Genomic DNA, 21,467 nt, shown 5'->3' with positions numbered 1-21,467 from the left:
AGTGACACAGCAGCCGTGAGCGAGGAGAGGAGGAGGATCTCTTCCCCAAAAGTTTGGTTTGCCCTTTGCTGGAGATGAGATTCAGTCCCAACAGGTCCACAGAGAGTCGACCAGAGCCGGGGGAGGAAACTTTGTGAGCGCTGAAATCTTCTGGATTCAAGATTGTCCGCGGGTCATGGACGGTTTGATTTAGGGGAAATTTGGCGGATTCCCGGAGTTGCGCGCTTGCAGCGGACCGTACTTCGCACTGCTGCGACTCCAGGCGGCTGTGAAGGAAACCATATCTGGTCAAAGTATTCGTTGCTGTCACCCAGCGGGACCAGCCGGCTATAAATAGCGCTGGAGGAGGTAGGGAAATTAATGCATATATTATACTGCGGGCAGCAAAGCAGTCAAATAAGTTAAGGTCACTTCTCCGTGTTAAAACCGTGAACCGGATTAGTTTAACATTTACTTAAAGTGGGAAAGTGGTTTTCTAGAAAAAATGAACACCAATTATAAGTTCCCTGTTTCTGTTTTTCATCATTTGGCTGCTGCAGGTTAAATATTAAACTGAAAGATGCAGATTGGGTGGGTTTTTTTCTTTTTATTTTATTGTGATTGTATTTGGACCAATCATAACTACATCTTTTAATTTAATTTTTAAAGTTATTACAACTTTGCAGAAACAGGAGTTCCGAAGTATACAAAAGTTGCTGGTTTTCTGTGACCTCCACACATCCACTCTAGAAATAACTAAGCTGTGGAACTTCTGTTTGTCAGTCATTTTTATTTTATGAGCACAGCTCTTAATGGTGCTTCAGAAGTCTGCTGTTTACCTCCTGGTTTAGCCATGTATTATATTATCAGCTGGAGTATAACAGCACTCATTGGTGATATTACACTTAACAAAAACATTATGACACTTTGACCTCTGCAGAATGAACAAATGGCCTGACCCCAGGTCCAAGGTAGCAAGTGAGCTACTTGGTCTGGTATACAGATCATGATATATGACTCTGTGCTGGCCCCAAAGCAAAAAAAACAGTGGCCACAGATGTCCTCAGCAAAATGAAGGATTATTTAACGTGTGGCCTTTAATGGTTTTGGTTGTATGCACACCTCAATGCCAGGTCTAAATCTACGAACCAAACTGTCTTTTCTTTGGAGTGCCAGTAATAAAACACGCCATCCTTTCCACAGAGCTTATTTTCTGCCACATGCATTGTGACATGTGGCTGAGTAAAGGAGAACAGTTGTCTCTCAGCTGTTGTCTGCTGGGACATTTCAGATATCTGTGCAATTTTTACAACTGCTATCTTTCCTTTAGATTGTGTGGCACAAAATTAGGGTTTAATTCTTCTACTTTCTCAAAAATGAGCAGAGTTAAGTGTGATTATTGTAGTTTTATTCCATTTCAGCATCAGACCTAGAACAAACTGAGCAGCTAAGATATGTTTGGGGTAATTTAATCAATTAAAATCACTTTTAATTTACTTTTTTAGATATGTAGAGTTATGCTTATATTTGAATGTGAATCTGTGAAGTAGTTATGCACAAAGATGTTGTGGAGGTCATTTCAGCAGCCTGTAGAAGATGGCAACAAAGGCTTCACGTACCATTTGTATGCTGTTTGAAAGCAGTTAACGAGGAGTTGCAAAAAGAAAAATCAAGTTACTTTAATATTGCTGCATGAGCTTATTTCTGTGATGAATATTTCCGTTTTCTTCACTCTGAGAGCATTTGTGAATATTGCAGAAATGTCTGCGTACTTCATGACTGAAAAAAAAATCTTGCCTTCACCCAGGAGTAGCTAACTTGTATACACACAGTTTTAAAAAGACTTTTATTCTGAAATCTTTTTATCTTCTGCTCTCAGTTAGTGAAAGGCTGTGCTCATGCAAGACCAGTTGCCCTCCCAAGGTTTTACACATATCTGACTTGATTAATTATCCCGTATCAGTGGGCTATTCTTAGACGCTTAAGGATTGGATAGGCCTGCTTTCAAGGGCAAGAGGCAAGTTAGATGTTTATGACTGCAGAGGGTACGTTCTGGTTCAGGTCATTTTTAGTTGTTTTGCTCTTTCTGCCCAGTGAATGTCCTGTAATGAAGCAGAGGCTTATAGAAATGTTCTAAATACAGGCAAGTGTCTGTTCGATATCATCAGAACAGGTTGCAGTCTTCCAGTGGGCTTGCAGTGCTATTTGGAGTGCAGCCCAGTTCTTCATCTCTGGTTTTGGAAACTTGTCTTGACATGGAGTGAAAAGAGAAAGCAGAACAAAAGAACAACACGCTTGACCCCGCTTTTTAGGATTAAAGCCAAAGCACACTTGGTGACATCGCTAAGATCAAAAAGATAAGCTTTCTTTCACATTTGTGCTCCTCAAAAACACAATTTTCTGCACTTTGAGCTCCAGCTCAATATTTTCTGCCTAATTTGAGATCATTCCCATCGCCTGATACAAGCTCAGTGAAGTTATAGTTAATGTTGTTATGTGGGCATCCATCGGTAGCAGCTCAACACTTGTCAGAGTCTGAACTACAGCTTTAAGGAACTTGGGGCTTAGTGACCGTGTGCGCGCCCAGTGTTTGGTGCTCTGGTCCACAAATGTTCCACTGCAGCTCATCCATTTTCAGTCATCTGGTCACAGAGCCAAGACAGAGTTCGAGAGCAAGATTTGGAATGAGTCTTCATAGCTGTTTGAGAAAGAAACAAGAGCAAGACACGTTTACGGACAGCATATTTGACCTATCCAACATTTATAAAGTTTTCAGGGCAACACTTGGAGAAAATAAGCAGATGATCAGCAGCAGGATATGTGCAAAATTACCAAGTGTCAAGCAAATAGGTGAAAACTTGTAAGCAAATCCAATTCAATCAGACAACTGTTTTTTGTCTAATTGAATCAAATTGAAATGGTGACAAATAAATGGAAAAATTCTTGCAGAGAAGAACAATAAAACACCTAGGAAGGCTTCAAAATATTTCTCCTTAAATAATAATTAACGGTGCAGTTTGTTCACCTGTCTGCATTTGTAAACTCATTCATATTTAGTATTAAGTCATTCAAAAACCTGCATAAAAGCTTAAAGATGCAGTTATATACCAGACTTGTCTTGGCTAGGAGCAGTTCCATCTAGAAATTCTGTTAACAGCTTAATTGTATATTTGCTGGCAGATGGGAATTGTTAGCTTTGAGAAGGCCTAGGTTAGCGCTTTTTATCTTTCCACTCTGTGCTAAGTTGTACTAACCTGCTGGCTGTAGCGTCATATTTAATCTAAAGATGTGAGTGTGGCACATGGAAACCTTTTGAGGACATGAAAATGAACACTCCAACAGCTCTCAAAAACTCTGTGACGATATAAGAGAAATGGAAAGAAGAACATTTAAAGCATTACCAGTGAAAATGTTTGACAAATTCTCATACATTTCTTTTGCACTCAATGAATTTCGTATTTTCAAGCCTTCTGTATTTCTGGACAGTTGCTTTCTGAGAAATCGGAGTAGTAGAGAAGAGATGACAAGCAGAGAAATATGATGTTTCACTTCTTTCCATGTTCATGACGTACTATTGTTTTCTAATTCTGCGAGCTATTAATCTCTCTTCACACTATTTACTTGTGCCTCTTTCAGGTGTAATTGCTTTCCCAAGAGGGCTACGGGCACTTGGCTGCCTTTGCTGTTATTTTACCCGAGGTGGGGGTCATTAAGGTCAGTTTGTCTTCTGAATTCCACTGTTAAAGCATTGTGTTGCTTTTCTCTGATCCTTCAAACCCACTGTTATTCCAACATTCATTTTAATTACTCACTTCTTGGTTGTTTCCATCCATAGATATAATCTAGGCTCCTGATCTCCTACAGTTTGCCTTTTTCATTTGGAGGCGTTGCTGAGGTGAGAGAACAGTTTGAATATGCCTCACATGTTGAACACATCCCAAGAATAACAAAGAGCAAAGAGAATACAAGAAAATGATAAATACTGTTATGCTTTATTGCCACATATATTCCCTCAAACAATATAACTCTCAAATTGATTGCCATCATTGCTCATAATTGATGTGTAAATATTTTATTTCTGTTGTTTTCCAAGATATTGTACTCTTCTTTCCCCCCCAGGTGTGCTGTCCACAATGGCGCTTCTGAGGAAGGAGATGGAGAAGTACAGAGACATAGACGAGGACGAGCTGCTGAAGAAACTGTCAGAAGAAGAGTTGCAGCGGTTAGAGGATGAATTAGAGGAGCTGGATCCTGATGTAAGCTTATAACATTGAAGTCCATAAGGAGAAGCTATGTCAGTATGCTGGTATCAGTGGGGATTAATGGGGGCATACATGCTCAGCAGACAGCACGATGTAATGTATCACATTGTATATCACTGGAGCTGCAGTGTGCTTTCGTTTGAGTTGCTGTTAGCTGGTAATTTCTGTTTTTAAAATAACATAAATCTTAGTTTTTATAGTGGTAGTACAGTAGTAATTGTTAAAATATGTTTGAAGGAAAGGACTGAAAACAAAAGTCTACAAAGCCATGGCATTTATGGTCAGGAGTTTACATAAACTCATCATGGGAATGAATGTCGTGATACTTTTGAGCTTTTAATGATTTCTTTAAGAAATTTTTTCCCAGGGTGCATTGATTATAACCAGGGGTGCACATAAGTGGTCCGCAGGTGCGCATTCGCTGTCAAAATAAAAGACGCGCACCAGATAAGAAGTTGCAACACGCCTTTGCGTCCATATAAAAGGCACTGTTTTTGTCCGCTAGAGTGGGATTTTCACGGCATATTCTGCACCACATCTCTGTGCGTTCATCGTTTCTTTAAAGCCAGCTCACCTCCTGCAACTACTTTTCTGAGAATATGCGGTTCTTTTGCAGTTCGGACTCCTTCTGACATTTCTTTGGAGGTGGAGGAACACCAAAGTAATTGCTTAAAGGAGCTTCTTCGACATCTTTAAGAGTTCTAAACAAATGTCTGTCCTCCTCCAGAAAATCTTATGTACGCAAACGTGCGTTGCAACATCTTATCTTGTGCGCGTCTTTTATTTTGACAGCGAATGCGCACCTGCGGACCACTTATGTGCACCCCTGATTATAACAGCATATATCTCTAATGACTTGTAAAAACAAGAATTGGGTGCACAAGCAGCAATTTATTTTGGATTTCCTCTGATCCACACCGGCAAAAGTATATACAAAATAAAATATACATACACTCACATTTTTTCATAAGCGGTGCTGAAGGTTCCATAGTCTCTTTTAAATTGACAAAGCCAAGGCCTACAACTGGTACTTTCTTTGCCAGCATAAAAAGGATTTGTTTCATAGCAGTTGTCTATTGCTCTGAGTGTTGGTCACTACTCAGAGCAATAGAAAAGAGTAGATTTGCACAGGTTGGGAAGGTCTCTTGGAGCCATTTCTAAACAAGTGCACATTCCAAGATGATTCAAAACAGTTATGCGCAAGCACATCTTGTCTGGATGTGTCACCACTTTGCCAAGGTCTGGAAGAAAACCCAAACTGTCACCCTCAGATGATGGTTGTTCAGGAAAAACCCCAAGTTCAAGGTTACCAGAAACCAGAAACTACTGGAATACCAACTGCACAGGGAAGCCAGTTTTTACATCGCCATGCCCTGAGAGGGTCCCACATGGACAAGTTAAAATCCCTCTTGGTAAAGGTTTTTTGGTCAGATTTGACAAAGATTGAGCTCTTTGGCCACAATGGCAACAGGCATGTTTGGAGAAGTAAAGATGAGGCTTTCAAACCTATGAACACTGTACCAACTCTCAAGCACGGTGGTGGTTGCATCATGCTCTGGGGCTGTTTTGCTGCTAGTGGTACTGTTACATTACTCAAATAGATGGAATTCTTCAACTTTACTCCACACTAGACTAAACATGGACAGAATTGGGTGTTCCAAATAAAACAGGTCAGCATTAAGCTTCTTTAATGGCCTTCCCGAACCTCCAGCCTTAACCATGTTGAAAATGTTTGGGATAACCTGTAAAGCTGGTTCTGTGCCACAAAATGAGCCAAAATAAATGAGCTCCACCAATTTTGCTTAGAAGAATTTGATTAACATCTATTCCAGGTGCAACTTTCTAAGGGACGTTTAACCAAATATTAGTTGGGGTGTAATCCACACTTTTGACCTTGTGTGAATTAGAGAAAATCCTAAATGAATTAAATTCTTTATTCTTTATTTTTATGTTTTGAAGTCATTAAAGATAGATGCTGTATATTCATTCCACCCTGGAAAAATATCAATTCAAATAAATCATTTAGAGCATTTACCACAATGAGCTTATGCAAACTTTGGACCGCGACTGTATTAGAAGTTGCTGAGCGCAGATTAGATTCTCTGTGTAAAAGTATTACAACTAAACATGAAGGTCTTTTGTGTCTGCGGCAGGGTTTGATTCAGTAATACATGTAAAAATGGTGAAACAAACGAAAAACGAAGAGTGACAGTGTGAAAAAGTAAAATACTAACCTTAAATTAATAACCTCTTGTTACTGTTTAGTCTTCCCTGTTATTCAAAGTATTTCTCCTTTTGTATTAAGTACAGCTAAAGCACTTATAATACTACATCAGCACTCGTGTTTATTCGCTGCTGCTTTTTATGATATGTTTATTTCTGCATTTGATTCTCGTCCACCGACAGACCACCGAGTAATAAATCAGGGGTCAAGGTGTGGACAGCTGCTGCAATAGCTGCCAGATGAATGTCTAACTCCTCATAAAGAGACCGGAGTCCCCCTCAGTGCCAAGGGGATGACTCGAAGGGTATAATGTGGAGTAGATATGTGTGTGTGTTTGTTAGCGAGGCTCATGCCAGCAGTGAGTGACTGCAGGGACTCGCTGACGTAAACAGAGGAAACAGAGAGAAGCAGTGCGTATGTCCTTACCTTGTTTGTGCCTGTTTATGAGGGTCACCTGTTACACAACAGTAAAGTGCCCATTTGCTCTGACTGTAACATTCCCAGCACGGTTTCCCACATCGGTTCCAGTAAACAGACTGAAAGTTTGCACGCATGTCTGCCATTATTGATTATTCAGCAACAATTACAAGAACATTTTGTGTTTTACAACACACAGTACTGCCTCACAAGTGTACTGACCCAAGCTTGCTTCATACTCAGTTGTTTGTGTGGATTAATACAAATCACACGTAGAAAAAGTTCCAATCAAAGTGAAAAGTTTGGCATAGATTAAACCATCAAAATGGCTCTGAGACTGCAACTTCCCATTTTCAAAAAGTTGTAGAGAGCCTGTAGCTACAGAATAGATGGATATTTTCCTGAGGAGGTGGAGGTGGTGTTTTGCTGGCAGGTATTATTGGATATGTTTATTAGAGCGTGAGAAAGTTGAAATCTGTGCTGATGTTTGTTTGCATTTGTTGCAGGTGGTCATTTTTATTTGCATTGTGCATTTTTATATGCTGGTATCTGAAATGAATCTTGATGTGTCATATATCTTGAAATGATATCGTCTCAGCTTCAGGCTCATAGACACATAGACACTCGTATTGTACATGTGACTGTTAGTTGATGGGAGAGAAACAGAGGCCGACTCATGCTGTTAAAAATAAAATACTGGGACTGAGCGCTGTAATCTAAAGCTGATATAAGCTTTGTGTTGGTGATATCTTAGATTGTGCTGACTGCGCAAAGTGTCGGGTATGTTCGGTTGGGTTTTTTTTTTTTTTAATTGCTGTACAACCAGATTATTATTTGGAAGCTCCTAATGTAAGGAGAGAGTCTGACTGAAGATGAATAACAGTGAGAAGCAAAAAGAGAAACAGACTTATAAAGAAAGGGAGGCCCCTAAGTGCTGAGAAGCAGATAAGATATGCAGCTATAAGTAGCACTTCTAAGAGCATGGTTTTGAATGTTGCTTTAGGTTCAAAATAACTTGGTGTGCACTAATGGTCTGGGAAATTTCTTGGTCCTGTGTTGAGCTAGAGGAGAGAGAGAGAATTATATGGTGTCATGCTGTCTAGGCCTGACATCATACAGTTCACTCAGCAGCTCATAAAACTTGTTACAGAAGAAAAAAAATCAAAGTCATTTGTTCTTAGCTTTGTGTTTTGCTTCAAAATATTACAAGACTTAACTAAAAGAGAAGTTTGAACAAGATAAAGAAAATAAAACCACATAAGCACCTGTTCGAGACCACTTTAGCATGAGATAACTGCTGACAGAGACATAGGGAAACATAAACTAAGTGATCCGGTGCCAACACAGCTACTTACTGACTTTAATCCTAATATAAAGAAAGATATGCTATGCTGTGCTTGAAGGATGTGATTGAAAAGCCTGATTAGTGTAATTTTATCATAGACTTTGCACTGCCCTGCTTTTGCAGTCAAAGAAGCTGCCCTCTGTTGACCATTAGAAAGAATGCAGATGTAAGTCACTTCACTTTTCAGAAGCTACATACATCTTGACACCTCATGAGGTGAGATATGAGATACTTGGTTGGACTTAGTTAAAGCACTCAGAAATGCTTTAATTCTTTGTAGCTCAGATTCAACATGGTGCAGGAAACATTCCTCTGGGATTTTGGTCCATGTTTACACGATAGCATCACACAGTTGCTTCGGATTTGTTGTCGGCACATCACCGCAACCTGAAGATGCTCAATTGAGCTCGTGTGACTGTGGAGGCCATTTGTGTGCAGTGAGCTCACTGTCACTGAGATGGTTTGAACTTTATGACATGGAGCGTTAATGTTGCAGCAGCAAAAAATCTCATCATCTCACATCATCTCATCTGTTCTTAGCTGACAGCAGGTGTGGTCTTGTGCTATAAAGCAGAGATGACTGTGTGGGGAAAATCCCAGTCGATGAGTACTCACTGAAATATTCAGACCAGCCTATCTGGCAAAAAGAACAATGTTACATTCAAAGTCGCTCAAACCATCTTTGACTCCAGTTCTGGTGCTCGATTTAGACCTCACCAGGTAGTCTTGACCATGTCTGCATGATTGAGACCAAGTTGTTGCTATGTGATTGGCTTCTTAGCAGGGATAGCTCAGTAGGTAGAGTGGTGGCCCCATGATCGGAAGGTCGGGGGTTCGATTCCCCTGAACAGCTACCCTGAGGTACCCCTGAGCAAGGTACCGTCCCTACACACTGCTTCCCATGCGCCCAATGGCTGCCCACTGCTTCACTGAGTGAATGGGTTAAATGCAGAGAGGAATTTCCCCACGGGGATCAATAAAGTACATTTTCTTTCTTTCTTCTTTCTTGGAGCGTAATACAGTCTCTGCTACCAAGTTCTGTGGGAAAAAAAACGAAAACCTTTTTAACATGATAGAATAAGTAGAAAGGCACTTTGGGAAACTCAAGGATTCATTCTCTGGGGAATGAATGTTGAGTTACATTAGGCTGGATCGGAATTGTAAAGCAGGGAGCAAGTCTGGCTAAAAGCATCGAAAAATTCCTTCACACTTCACACATAGACTTCACACATAGACTGGTCAAATTAGCAAAAGTATGGGTTATTTTTCCAACATGCAATACCAACATATTGTAAATGTTAATCCGTGTCTAGAATGCATTGTTGCCTGCTGGGATGCGCCAGAAGGACCAGACAAAGAAAGCACCAACAGGGACGTTTCAAAGAGACAACCTCCTGGCCCATCTGGAGAAACAGGCCAAAGAGCATCCTGACAAAGAAGACCTGGTGCCCTACACCGGGGAGAAGAGAGGTAGGAACTGGTGTGTTTAATAAAAATCAAGTTAATCAGGCAAATCTTTTCATGATTAATCTTTTTATTAAGATATTATTGTTATTATTATTAATAAATGAAAGCTGTTTAAAGCTTCCTTAAACATGATTTAAATGATGGTGTTACTTTGTAATTAAACAAATATCTCTGGACTCTTGGATGGATTTCAAAAAGGCAAATTGATCAGTGAAAACAGCCAACCTGTAGCTCAGGTGTTAACACTAAAACTCGGTTTATCAGAAATCCACAGCGTAGACACAGACTTGACTGGTGGTGAAGAACTTCAGCCATGTCAAACTCTTTAAACTCTGTAAAGTTTCTTTCTGTTTTTCTGACTTTTGTTACGTTCTGATTTGCTGGTGTTGTTGCTTTGGGACTCACTCCACTTGCCGCAGCATTTGCCGTGCCCTCAGCGGTGCCATGACATTTAACCAAGACAGGTCACACGTGACTTTCCAAAAACTGCTCTCACAACTCCTCTCACAGAGCCACGTGTTCATATGAGCATCAGAAAAAATGTCTGGCTGAAACTCGAGGAGCAAGCCACACAAATACAGACATAGCAAACCTATCGGTAAAGACATCTCTGGGCTTCTAGAGTCAGCCGCTTGTCAGGTGTGACATGAAAGCATACTCACCTCACACAGCTTGTGTAACAGAACTGATTTTGGCAACTGGACTGACCTTGTCTTACATGTCCTCACCTTAGACTGACAGTTACATTCAAATTCCATACTACTGTATGTACTGTATTCAGTACTAGTTATAGGTTCTAACAGGTTGATGGTCTTCACTGTTTTTGTAATTCACATTTACTTAGCTTTTGTTCTGTCTTTTTTATACATGACTTTCTATGACAAAAGAGTGAGCCTTTGTTAATGGTAGTAGCAATGAAAATGATTGCTGTGTTTCAGGAATAACAGAGTGACAGACAATCATTCATGTTCACATACACACCTACACCCGATTTAGAATGTCCAATTAACCTAACATGGGAGGACCGCAGGAGGAAGCCAGAGTATCCAAGGAGAACCCACACAGGCACAGAGAGAACATGCTAACGTCACACAGAAACACCCCGACTGTCTAGTGGATTTGACACACCTCGCTGTGAGGGGACAATCCAAAGTTGTTTATGCCATTATTTTAAGAAATAAAACAATATATCACAGAGTTATCATAGATTTTTTTAAATTATTATTTTCTTACTAGTTTTTAATTTTACTTCATTTTGACTTTTTGTTAATTCTGTTTAGTTTCAGTTTGTTTCCAGAGTGGGTTTGCTTGTTTCAGTTTAGCTTTTATTGTTTGAAAATGTTTAGCTTTCATTCGTTTCAATCTTTAATTCTTATTATTTCATTTACGGCAAACGCCAGAGGCAAGAACTGTGAAAAATGAGTGTAGATACAATATAAATACAAACCTTTCGACTTTTTGGCCTCAATAGAAGCATTCATCAAATCCTCATCAGGCAGTTTATAATAAATGACAAGGAAAACACATTTCATCTGTAATTGTATTTTAGTTTAGTTTTCCAAATTCACAAAATCTTTTCCATCAGTTTTATTTTTTTCCAAAGGTGTAGTTTTGTTTGTTTTTTCATTTTAGTTCACAAAAATATGTGTTCATGCCTAGTTTCAGTTTTTATTACTTTAGTTTTTAGTTATATTTTTAACTTTAATAACCTCAATACACAGCAGTTCAACAAATTCAACCTTAGAGAGAAATTCAGTGCATATACTATGAAGCTGCATTTCCACTACATGCGGTCACACCACACAGAATGTATAGAAATTTTGGGTAATTTTGAGAAAAAATGCTACTTAAGAAGCAAATCTGTAGCCATAGAGGTCCCTAAATTGACAAAAATCCAGGAAAAAACTGGAGTCTGTCAAATGTAACTTGTAAGCTAAATGCTAAATTAAAGTTACTGATAATTGTCATTGTAATAGTAGTGCTTGCAGTCACTTACTTTGCATAAAATATATCCCCTCATATTGCAGGGAAAGCCTGGGTGCCTAAAACAAGAGTGGATCCAATCATAGAGTCTGTGACTCTGGAGCCGGAGTTAGAAGAAGCCCTGTCCAGTGCTACCGATGCTGAACTCTGTGATATTGCAGGTAACTATCACACAACATCTCTCTGTAGGCTAATTTTTCCAAGAAAATGAACAAATAAAAGTACTTAAGTTTAATTGGATTTTACGTCTGCACATGTAGCTGAACTGTAACTTTTCTCCATTTCAAGAGTTGTTTCTATATATTTCTATATGAAGGTTTTAGGCATGCTCTCACTAATGAATGTAAGTAGACTACCATAGGTGTAACTAGCCCTTGTTAATCTAACTTTCACTCATTTCCTCTAGCACTCCTTTCATCTTCATTCCACTCTTACCGTTCAACTCTTCATCATCATCATCCGTACCTTCATTTTCTGGATCTTTCTATCTATTAGTTCATCACCGTCCAGGGTATCTGTACGCTGCACATAGTCCTGCATGGAACAACACTGGTCTTCTGTGACATTTGTGCTTTTTGTTTTACTTTGTAGTCGTATTGTTGCATGTGCGGACCGTGCATTGTATTTAACAAAAAACTTGGTTCATGCAGGGCGAGTGGACCTGCTGGTACATTTTTTTGGATAGTGGGGAAGGACGATGTAAGCTACATCACAAAAAATTGTAAAAATGATATTAATGACGATGTAGAAAACACCCAGTGTTTTATCAGCTTGCAGCTTGCAGGTGGCGGCAGTTGGGAATGTAAGTGCATGACACCGCTATAGCAGGTATGATGTGATATGACGCAGCTCTGCTTTACACACTGCAGTTATTGTCATTTGCTGGATTTTGTCTGAATAGTGTTTGAAGTTATTTTTCTTTGCCTTAAAATATAAAATAATAACTTTTTCGATGTCCATACCATCAGGAGAAACTCGAGCTGCCATTAAAACAGTGTTGCTGATGTTTCAGGGTTTTTTCTGTCTGTTTTGTTTCTTTGTTTTTAGCCTGCCTGAGTTATTGCAGTCAATGTGCTGAACTTATTATATTAATGATGACAGTGAGTTGACTTTGTGGGAAGTATACTTACTTATACCATGTAAACACATTTAGTTTTAACCACTGTCAGAGTAATTACAAGACGATGCATACTTCATGTGTGACAAAAATATTATCCAACCCTGCAGCTGTTAGAAGACGGAGATTTAAAATGAGAAATGCTCGTGGTGAACAAGCCTCTTAGCTTGTTGCAATACACGCACTTCACTGCATTCAGTAATCGAATAAACAGTCAGATACTCTCAATCTCTCTGACAAAGAAACAAGGCAAAGACTCTCTGTTAATTGTGTCCTCAGAGTAACTGCTTGGCTGGAAACATATTTCAGATTTCCTGCTGCCAGAGCACATCATAGATTTTTTTTGCCTTGGCTGGCTGATATCTCATTATTTTTTTTATAACAAATAAAGTATATTGCACATTGATTTGGCTTCGGCCTGCTAAGAGCAGAAGGTCAGCTGTGGTTGCAGAAGTCAAAGCCAGTACACGGGAGCTGAATCCATACAGTGTGCAGGTTTTTTTCTTTCTTTTTTTTTTTCCCTCATGCTTGCCTTGATTGCGATGCTGAAAGCGACTGGTGCATGGTGGTCTGGTCTAAGGTTGCAAGCCAATCAATAAGTCCACTCAGTGTCAGCACTGCTCTCTTGCTTTCTCTTTCTCGATCCTTTTTTTTTCTCAAATGTTCATTCTTCAGTCTCCTTCTCTTCTTCCAGCCATCCTGGGCATGCACACGCTGATGAGTAACCAGCAGTACTATGAAGCCCTGGCCAGCAGCACTATAGTCAACAAGCAAGGCCTTAACAGTATGTGAAACACATACACGCTTGCACTCACCTACCGAAATGTATACTACTGGACACAAGTACACATGAATTATAGGGACTTTCGAGGAACAAGTAAAAGTACTCTAAAATAAAGCAGATCACTCAACTAGTACCAAAAAAATTGCATCATTTAAGAAAAATGCTGCAGTTGGATTGGAATAAAGTGTGATCTCATGTTTGCAGAATGTTTATTTTACCAGAAACAGTGTATGCTCATATTTTTTCTGTTTTGCACTTGATACATGCACAAATAATGTAAAACAGGTTAAAGTAAAATAGATAGGTAGATAAAAGAGTATAAGCACACATACATTTTGCTATTATCCTGCCAGGAATACACTATCGCTGGTTCATCTGTTTGCACTTCATGTTATGCTACATCGTGTAAACGATTGAATTGTGGGATTACTTTTAGCTCTCCTTCACAGGTTAATGAGCTATTGTTTATCTTGTGTGGTGGCTCATCCTATAGTTACACTTCCAGCTCTAAACAGAGACTGAGCATCTCACATCCAAATATGACTACCTTATAAAGCAACCCACAGTCTCCTGCTGAAGTTGTCACTCTGTTTTGAGTAGTGATACAGAGGAGGGCACAAAAACCCTTTTTACAAAAGCATTGGTCCATATTAACCTTAATGACTGAATCTCAGAGATTTGCAATCCATTACTAAAGTAGGTGCACATTTCTCGTGCTGGTAAACCAAACGGATTCTAGTTTTTCCGTATTTTAGATCTTCTGCTGCAGAGCACTTACAACGAGGTACTCTGTGCAGCTTTTGCAAAGTATAAAAAATATCATTTTGAAAATCTCCTGAGGTTATTGTAGCCAAATACTAATACTCTGCCTGTACTGTGCTCTGCAAAAAACTATCGTTGGAAGTACGCTTAATCACCTTCTTAAGATTGATACCAATCCCCTGTCAGTAAAATAAATGTGAAGCTACACAGATGTTTAGCCTGGATTACCATAAAAAAGGGGGCAAGCATGGAGAAGAAGAACAGCATTTCTGAACCAGCAGAGTACTCCACGACCAAAAGCAACACTGAATGTGGAAAACTATACTTTCACCAAATAAATGTGTTCTCTTTGCTTGACACAAGCAAAGTCTCAAGCAATCATCCAGAAAATGCTGTTTACAGTGTTTAGAGTCGCAGATTCAGAAATTGAGTCAACTACTTAATGGAGAGGTTATTTTTTGTGCTGCTTTTGAAATGAGATTTAGTCCAATCAGACCCTGAGTAAAGCAAATTTATCCATCAGCAGTCTGATTTTGTAAATATATTTTTATATTATACGTGTGTTGCACCCCAGGTGTGATCCAGTGTACCCAGTACAAGCCAGTCCCTGATGAGGAGCCCAACTCCACTGATGTAGAGGAAACTCTGTTGAGAGTAAAGAGGAATGATCCCGACCTGGTAGAAGTCAACCTCAATAACATCAAGGTAAGAATGCTGGGTTGTGTTAAAAAAAAAAGAAAAAAAAAAAAAAAAAAAGAGAGACAGTGCAGGTTTAATAATCTATATCTATTATAAAAATTATATTTAAATTTGGATGTATATTGGATTTGGTTTCAAGTTTTATACATAAACTTCAAGCATTTGTTTCTTTATGAATCACAGCAATTAATATTTTTTTTTACTGTTTATGACAAGGGAAAATGCAAAAATACATAGAAATAAGTTTTTCCAACATTTAATTTTTTGTTTTTCTGCACCCAGAATATTCCTATCCCAACTCTGAAGGCATATGCCGAGGCTCTGATGAAGAACACAGTGGTGGAGAGGTTCAGTATTGTAGGAACAAGGAGCAATGACCCTGTAGCATTTGTAAGTCTAATGCTTTTCAACCTAACTTGCTTTTTTTTTCAGTTCTCTTCCCTTTTTATCTTAACAGCTTCCCAGTTTTTCACTTTTTATCATTAATGGGGATGAGTCCTATTTTGACAAACAATATGAAGATTAAAATAAACATGTGGTTTGACAAAGTTCCTCCTAAACAGATCAAAATACACCAAGAGGGTAAAAAAGCAGGGCGTAAACAAAAAGAAGAAAAAGCTCTGCAGAACAAGAGCAAGATATCCAAACTCAAGGCAACAAGGAAAATTCGTCCCAACAATACAGAAAAGAAATGTGACGCAAATAGGAGTACATGTGGAGTCAAGCAGATGATCAGACAAAGGGAAAATGGTAAATGGCTTGCATTTGTATAGCGCCTTACTCAGTCCCTAAGGACCCCAAAGCGCTTTACACTACATTCAGTCATTCACACACACAGGCAATGGCAAGCTACATTGTAGCCCCAGCTGCCCTGGGGCGCACTGACAGAGGCGAGGCTGCCGGACACAGGCGCCACCCTCTGACCACCACCAGTAGGCAAACACGGGGTTAGTATCTTGCCTAAGGATATTTGGCATGCAGCCAGGGATCAAACCACCGACCTTCTGATTAGTGGCTGACCTGCTGTGCCACCTGAGCTACAGCCACCCCCCCCCCAAAAAAGAAAAGACTTGCATATACTCAGTGGCCAGATTTTAGAATGAGACATAGGTGGACATAAGTGGCAGATAGTACAGTGGAAGGAACTCGGATAGGCGAAGACACAGATGGAAACAAGCAGGAAATGAGAAGAAAAACAAAGACAGGAAGTGAGGGCACAGATGACGCACAAGGAATAGCAGTTACCAAAATGAAGCAGGAGATGGAAACAAGCAAGACGAGGGAACTAACACAGACAAAACAGAGACTAAGAGTAGGAAACAGTGGAGACATTTGTACAATATGAACAGAAGAAAAACCAAATCAAAATCAAAACGGGGACCAAACCACAACGAAAGCCTGACAAGAGCAGCCTGGCTTCAAAGCTGCTCCTGAATACAAAGTGCTGTGTGTTTTCTCAGGCCCTGGCAGAGATGTTGAAAGTTAACACGATGCTCAAGAGTCTGAACGTTGAGTCCAACTTCATAACAGGGACTGGAATCCTGGCCCTCATAGAGTCGCTGCAGAATAACACCACACTACTGGAGCTCAAGATAGACAATCAGGTAAAAGCTCACACCCTCCATAGAGTACAGACAGATTTAAACACACTGGAACAGTATGTATGTGTCATGCAGTGTACACAGTTCATCATTGCCACTTTGGTCTAATGCTCGCTGATTGCATTGCAATGTCTCATATGCCATAGTTGGACATCTGTGACTCATTGCCCACTAATGCCTACTTTTATTTCTCTCCTTGTTCTTGGCCCTTTCTTTTTTGCTTTTCAAGTCCAGTTATTGATTGAAATCAACTTTTTTTTTTTTAAAACCCTCAATCCCACCACTGATTTTTTTTTTTTTGCCTTTAATCATCTACTCCTCTCTCGTCTTCCTCTCTCCACCATCCTTTCCTGCACTCTCTGTGAACTCCAGAGTCAGCCCTTAGGCAACAAAGTGGAGATGGAAATAGCCAACATGCTGGAGAAAAACACCACATTGCTGAAGTTTGGGTATCATTTCACCCAGCAGGGTCCACGCCTCCGGGGCTCCAATGCCATGATGAACAACAATGACCTGGGTGGGTACACACACCTGCATGATCACTGTATGGATGTGGCATTAGGTCTCGAACTGACAGAACGTCAAGTAAATACTCAAGTAATATTATTTTCATTCTTTTAGTTATGTCTTTTTGTAATGTTTCATTTGGCGGAGTTAGACGTTAGTATGGGCACGAGTGCACTTTATCATCACTATATCTCCTTGAGTTCTACTTCAATCAGAGGCTAATAGAAGAATGAGAGTGATATCATCAGTTGGTTACTCAGTAGAGCTGCCAAACAGCCTCAGCCAATCATAACAGTACCTTCCTGAGTTATGACCTCAGCACTAAGAAAAGCCTGTGAGCGTGAGAGAGAACATAATGAAGCGAGTGAGTGGAGTGTTTCCTGTCATGCACAAATTTTACCAGTAATTGTTGTGTTTGCTGACCTGATTTCCAACTTTTTTCCCCCAAAATATTTACTTTGTACAACAAACTAGGGCAGAATAAATCCTCTCTGACTCGATTGCTGTAACATTCACGCTACAGAATGTAGCTTCAAAACTAAATTAGATGTGGATATGATTTTGTTTGTGTTTTGTTTTAAATGGTTTTACTATCTTCTTGTATTTTGTGTATATATATAATGTTCAAAACCACTTTACATCATTTATGATGCTTTCTCTTCCCCACGTCATCTTTAAGCCCGGGTCGTCAGGTCGGAGACAGACGGCTCTTTCACCCTCACTCTATCTGTCCCTGAGCTGGAGAGGGCCTTTGGGAAAAAGTTCAAGTCTAAGACTAAGTAAAAAAAAAAAAAAAAGTACAGTACAGTCACACACTGTATGACCGCTCAGCCTTGCCTTTCTGCTGCCAACATCTCCCGGTTCTTTTCCGGACTACCGGAAGCTCTGCTGCCTTCTGTCATACTCTTCTGAGAGTTTCTATTGCTTGTCCACATCTTCACTCTTTTAATCATCTCTAGCTTACGGAGACTGCTCTTTAGTCCCACGGCATTCCTGAAATAGTGCAAAAATCTTGCAATTCTGGAAACATGTAGATGAGATAACTACCTGTATTAAAAAGGAAAGAATCTCATAGCACAGAATTTGACTTTGAAATTATGCTGTATTTTTCTATACTGACTTTGAGTGATTAGTCTTTGGTCTTTCTGCTCTTTTCATCTGCATTTTTGGAGGAATTTGGTTCCTCCTGTTTTTTCACTCCTTTCCAAAGCCCCAAAAGTGGACCCACAGGACTCTCATGGAGTCTCTGATCACCTTTTAGTAATTAGTTTCTGGTTGTTGAACATGCATTATCACGTGATCTTGAGACAGAATTTTCTTCAGAGCTGAACATATATTCTGTTTTATTGTGCACAATAACCACAAAGTAATCACGTTTAAGAAGACGCTGTCCTGTTCTTTCCACTTGCTTACGTTTGTCCTGTGTATTTATTCACAAAGAACTCTTCTTACACGTTGCAGCCACCAATTTGTTGTGATGTTCTTTTTGCCTTGCTTTTTTTGTCAGCTATCTTGCTTCCTGTCAGTTAAAGAGGTCAGCTTTGCTGTGCTGTTGCTTAAGATGATGAGGTTGATGTTGTCTTTCATCTTTCTTTCTCCTGTAACCTTCCATTTTCCCTCTGTCTACAGTAAGAAAGAGAAGGCTTGAAGGAGGACCCATTTTCCCAAAGTGTCGGACAAATGTGTAGAAACCAGGGCTACCTTCAACTCCTGCCATCTGTCACCCCCTTCCACTCTATCAGGTTCAATTGTTTTGGTTTCAGAGACAGTGTCTGAACTTTTTCACTCACAGACTTTTACTTAGTAAATGTTAAATGATCCATTTGGATTAATTAACAGATCCTTCTGAGTTTCCAGTGCATGCAACAACAAAAAAAGTGACATTAATATTATTACTTTGTGCTCTGAAGTTTGCATTTTGACATATTTTCTAGGCTTGGACAGCTATAACTGCAGCTTTTTGTACAAACCAACTCCTACTCTGTAATTTTGAGTCTTTCAATGCTTCCTCAGTGAAGGGCTTAAGGTCTGGTTTTGAATGTGGTCCCATATGAAAAGTGATGGGCAACTTTTAGCAGTCTGCTGAGTTGAATTTTAATAGTTATTATTATTATTATTATTATTACTACTGTGCTGTAAATGACTGGTGTTGTCACTACTGCTGTTGCTTCCAGGACACCTTACAAGACTACGAATTTCTGCCATGTCAGATTATTCATTTAAATTGAATTGAGAAAAAAAATGAACATCTGGTTTTGCCCCCATCTTCTGATGTTTTTCTCTTTTCATTTTTCAGTGTGAAAAAAAGTATTTAGTGACTCATTTCGATACTGAGCTACACAGATTCTTGAGCAATTTACAAATGGCTGTATAAACCTGGCAACTGTGAGATTTGTCACTACATACGTATTTATTGAAACAGACCTGGGAAAGAGTCAGAAGCCATTCATATGACTTGGTTTGATTATGCTGGATAATCAAATAACCAGTAGTAAAAACGTTGCTGTAAAAGAAAATGTACTGTCAAATTACACTGTGACGTTATCCAGTGTTTATATTAGCACTCGCTGCCTGTTAATGTGCAATATTCAAATGCCAGTGTAATGTGCTTTATATTTTCCTTTAAATATCCAGCGAATACGGCACTGTTATATAGAAGTGTTTACAGCAGCGGCATTGTAAGAGCGCCAGAGAGAGAGAGAGAGACAAGAAGCTCAACAAATTCTGAGAGAAATTCCCAAAACTAAAGATGGTGTTAGAAAAAAAACTCCCAGAGAGTAAAAAGCTTTTGAAAAACTTTGTGATGGGACAAAATCTGCAAAGAAATGTAACAATTTTAAACATAATTTGATGAGATTCTTTACATGCAGTTTTTTAGAATAAATGTTACATAGCTGCCGAGTGGCAAGAGGGTTTTTGCTTACAGTCACCAGATTATATTAACCCAAGCAACTTGTGAATATTTGAATGGATTTGTTTTACACTTTCAGCCAGGTCTGGTTTGTTGATTGTTTGTGTTGATTTGTATTTACTGGAGCTACAATGTGTGTTTTAGTATGAAATGACTTTTTTACTACAGGTTTCACATTAATCCCTAAATCCAGGTTTGTTGTATTTTTGTATGCAGGAAACCTTTCATGTCTTTGCAGCTTTCAGACTATAACAATCCCCCTTATTCGTATGAAAAACAGACTATTTACAAGCATGTCTGGCTATGACAGGTACTGCAAATCAGAGATATGGTATTGCACCGTAATCCTTTGGAGATCAAAATGAAATGGTTCTCATCATAGGCCAAAAAAACACCCGAATAAATGTTGATTTTATGCTGCTGTATACTTTGGAGCAGATAGCGGGATTTCTCATAACTTTAAAAATCAGCAGTGCAATGAGGGAAAAGTAGAGTTAGCTGTTATATAAGCAGGAATTAGAACAGTTCCAGTAGAAATCACAGGATGGTTTGTTAGCTTTTATTAGCTGTCGATGAATTATTTGTTTTAGGAAACGTTTATGTCTTCCTAATGTGAACAACTCTTGCTCAAAATTCTGATTGCATGTTTAAGGGCTAATAACACATTCAGTGTTATTATTTATCACCACTTTGTTACTGACACTGTCAGTAACAATGTCCAGTGAATGGTCGATATCTTCATTATAAAGATGAAGAATTGAAAGCTAAAAGTGAAAGAGGACTCTGCTCTCACAGTCTCTGTGTGTCATGTTCTTTTCTCCTGTGTAGGGCTTTTTTCATATTGTACTGCTTGACTCGGTTTTTTCATAGATAGTTCACATTTTTTTGTTCTGTTTTATGAATTAAATAAAGCTTGAAAATTGTCTTTGTTTATACACCTTCAGCACATTTGATACAAAGACCGCAGGGCCCACAGTGCCACTCTGTGGCGAAAGAGAAGAATTACACCAAGCTGGTGAAGCTTTCCATCCCTCTTGGCTCTCTTGGCTACGGTCCTCAATGGTGGCGCTTGGTTGCAATTGATTTTATACAGCAACAAGGAAAAAAATCCACATGTCATATTTATGAAAAATTACAGGTTCTCATTGTCATTCCAGGGAGGTTGTAAGAATGATCTGGAAAAAAAAAATTATTTTAATTTCATTGGAGGGAAAAATTACAGTTTTATGCATCATTTGTTTCAGTACAAGGTTATTACAGTTAACTGGACTAAACTAAAACGATTTTAGTTAATCGTGATAAAAAATAAAAATGAGACTGATTCAGTAAAAGGGCTAGATGTTACAATCCCTGATAATTGTGGAATGGAAATGGAATTTTATTATTACAAAAGTAACAAATGAAATAAA

At 39.1% G+C, this 21,467-nt stretch overlaps 1 protein-coding gene across 6 annotated transcripts; it reads left to right on the top strand.

The window, feature by feature from the left end:
- tmod1 (tropomodulin 1) lies at positions 1-20,982 on the top strand. 6 transcript variants are annotated; one of them, XM_026170384.2, is made up of 13 exons: positions 4-348; positions 3,616-3,693; positions 3,815-3,874; positions 4,099-4,235; positions 9,541-9,697; positions 11,722-11,838; positions 13,489-13,578; positions 14,915-15,045; positions 15,322-15,429; positions 16,500-16,643; positions 17,013-17,157; positions 17,827-17,926; positions 18,777-20,982. In XM_026170384.2, exons 4-13 carry the CDS (start codon positions 4,113-4,115, stop codon positions 18,793-18,795), a joined length of 1,134 nt encoding a protein of 377 aa, XP_026026169.1. In that variant the 5' UTR covers positions 4-348; positions 3,616-3,693; positions 3,815-3,874; positions 4,099-4,112; the 3' UTR covers positions 18,796-20,982. The 6 variants fall into 6 exon arrangements, with proteins under 6 accessions (XP_080158909.1, XP_080158911.1, XP_026026169.1 ...); XM_080302782.1 differs by having other exon boundaries at positions 16,875-17,157; XM_080302783.1 differs by lacking the exon at positions 3,815-3,874 and having other exon boundaries at positions 1-348; positions 16,875-17,157.
- Positions 20,983-21,467: the final 485 nt, after the last annotated feature.

This window comes from Astatotilapia calliptera, chromosome 6 (genome assembly GCF_964374335.1).
Source record: "Astatotilapia calliptera chromosome 6, fAstCal68.1, whole genome shotgun sequence".
Lineage (NCBI taxonomy): Eukaryota > Metazoa > Chordata > Actinopteri > Cichliformes > Cichlidae > Astatotilapia > Astatotilapia calliptera.
The sequence above is the reverse complement of the archived record's forward strand: the minus strand, read 5'-3'. Positions and strand labels throughout refer to the sequence as shown.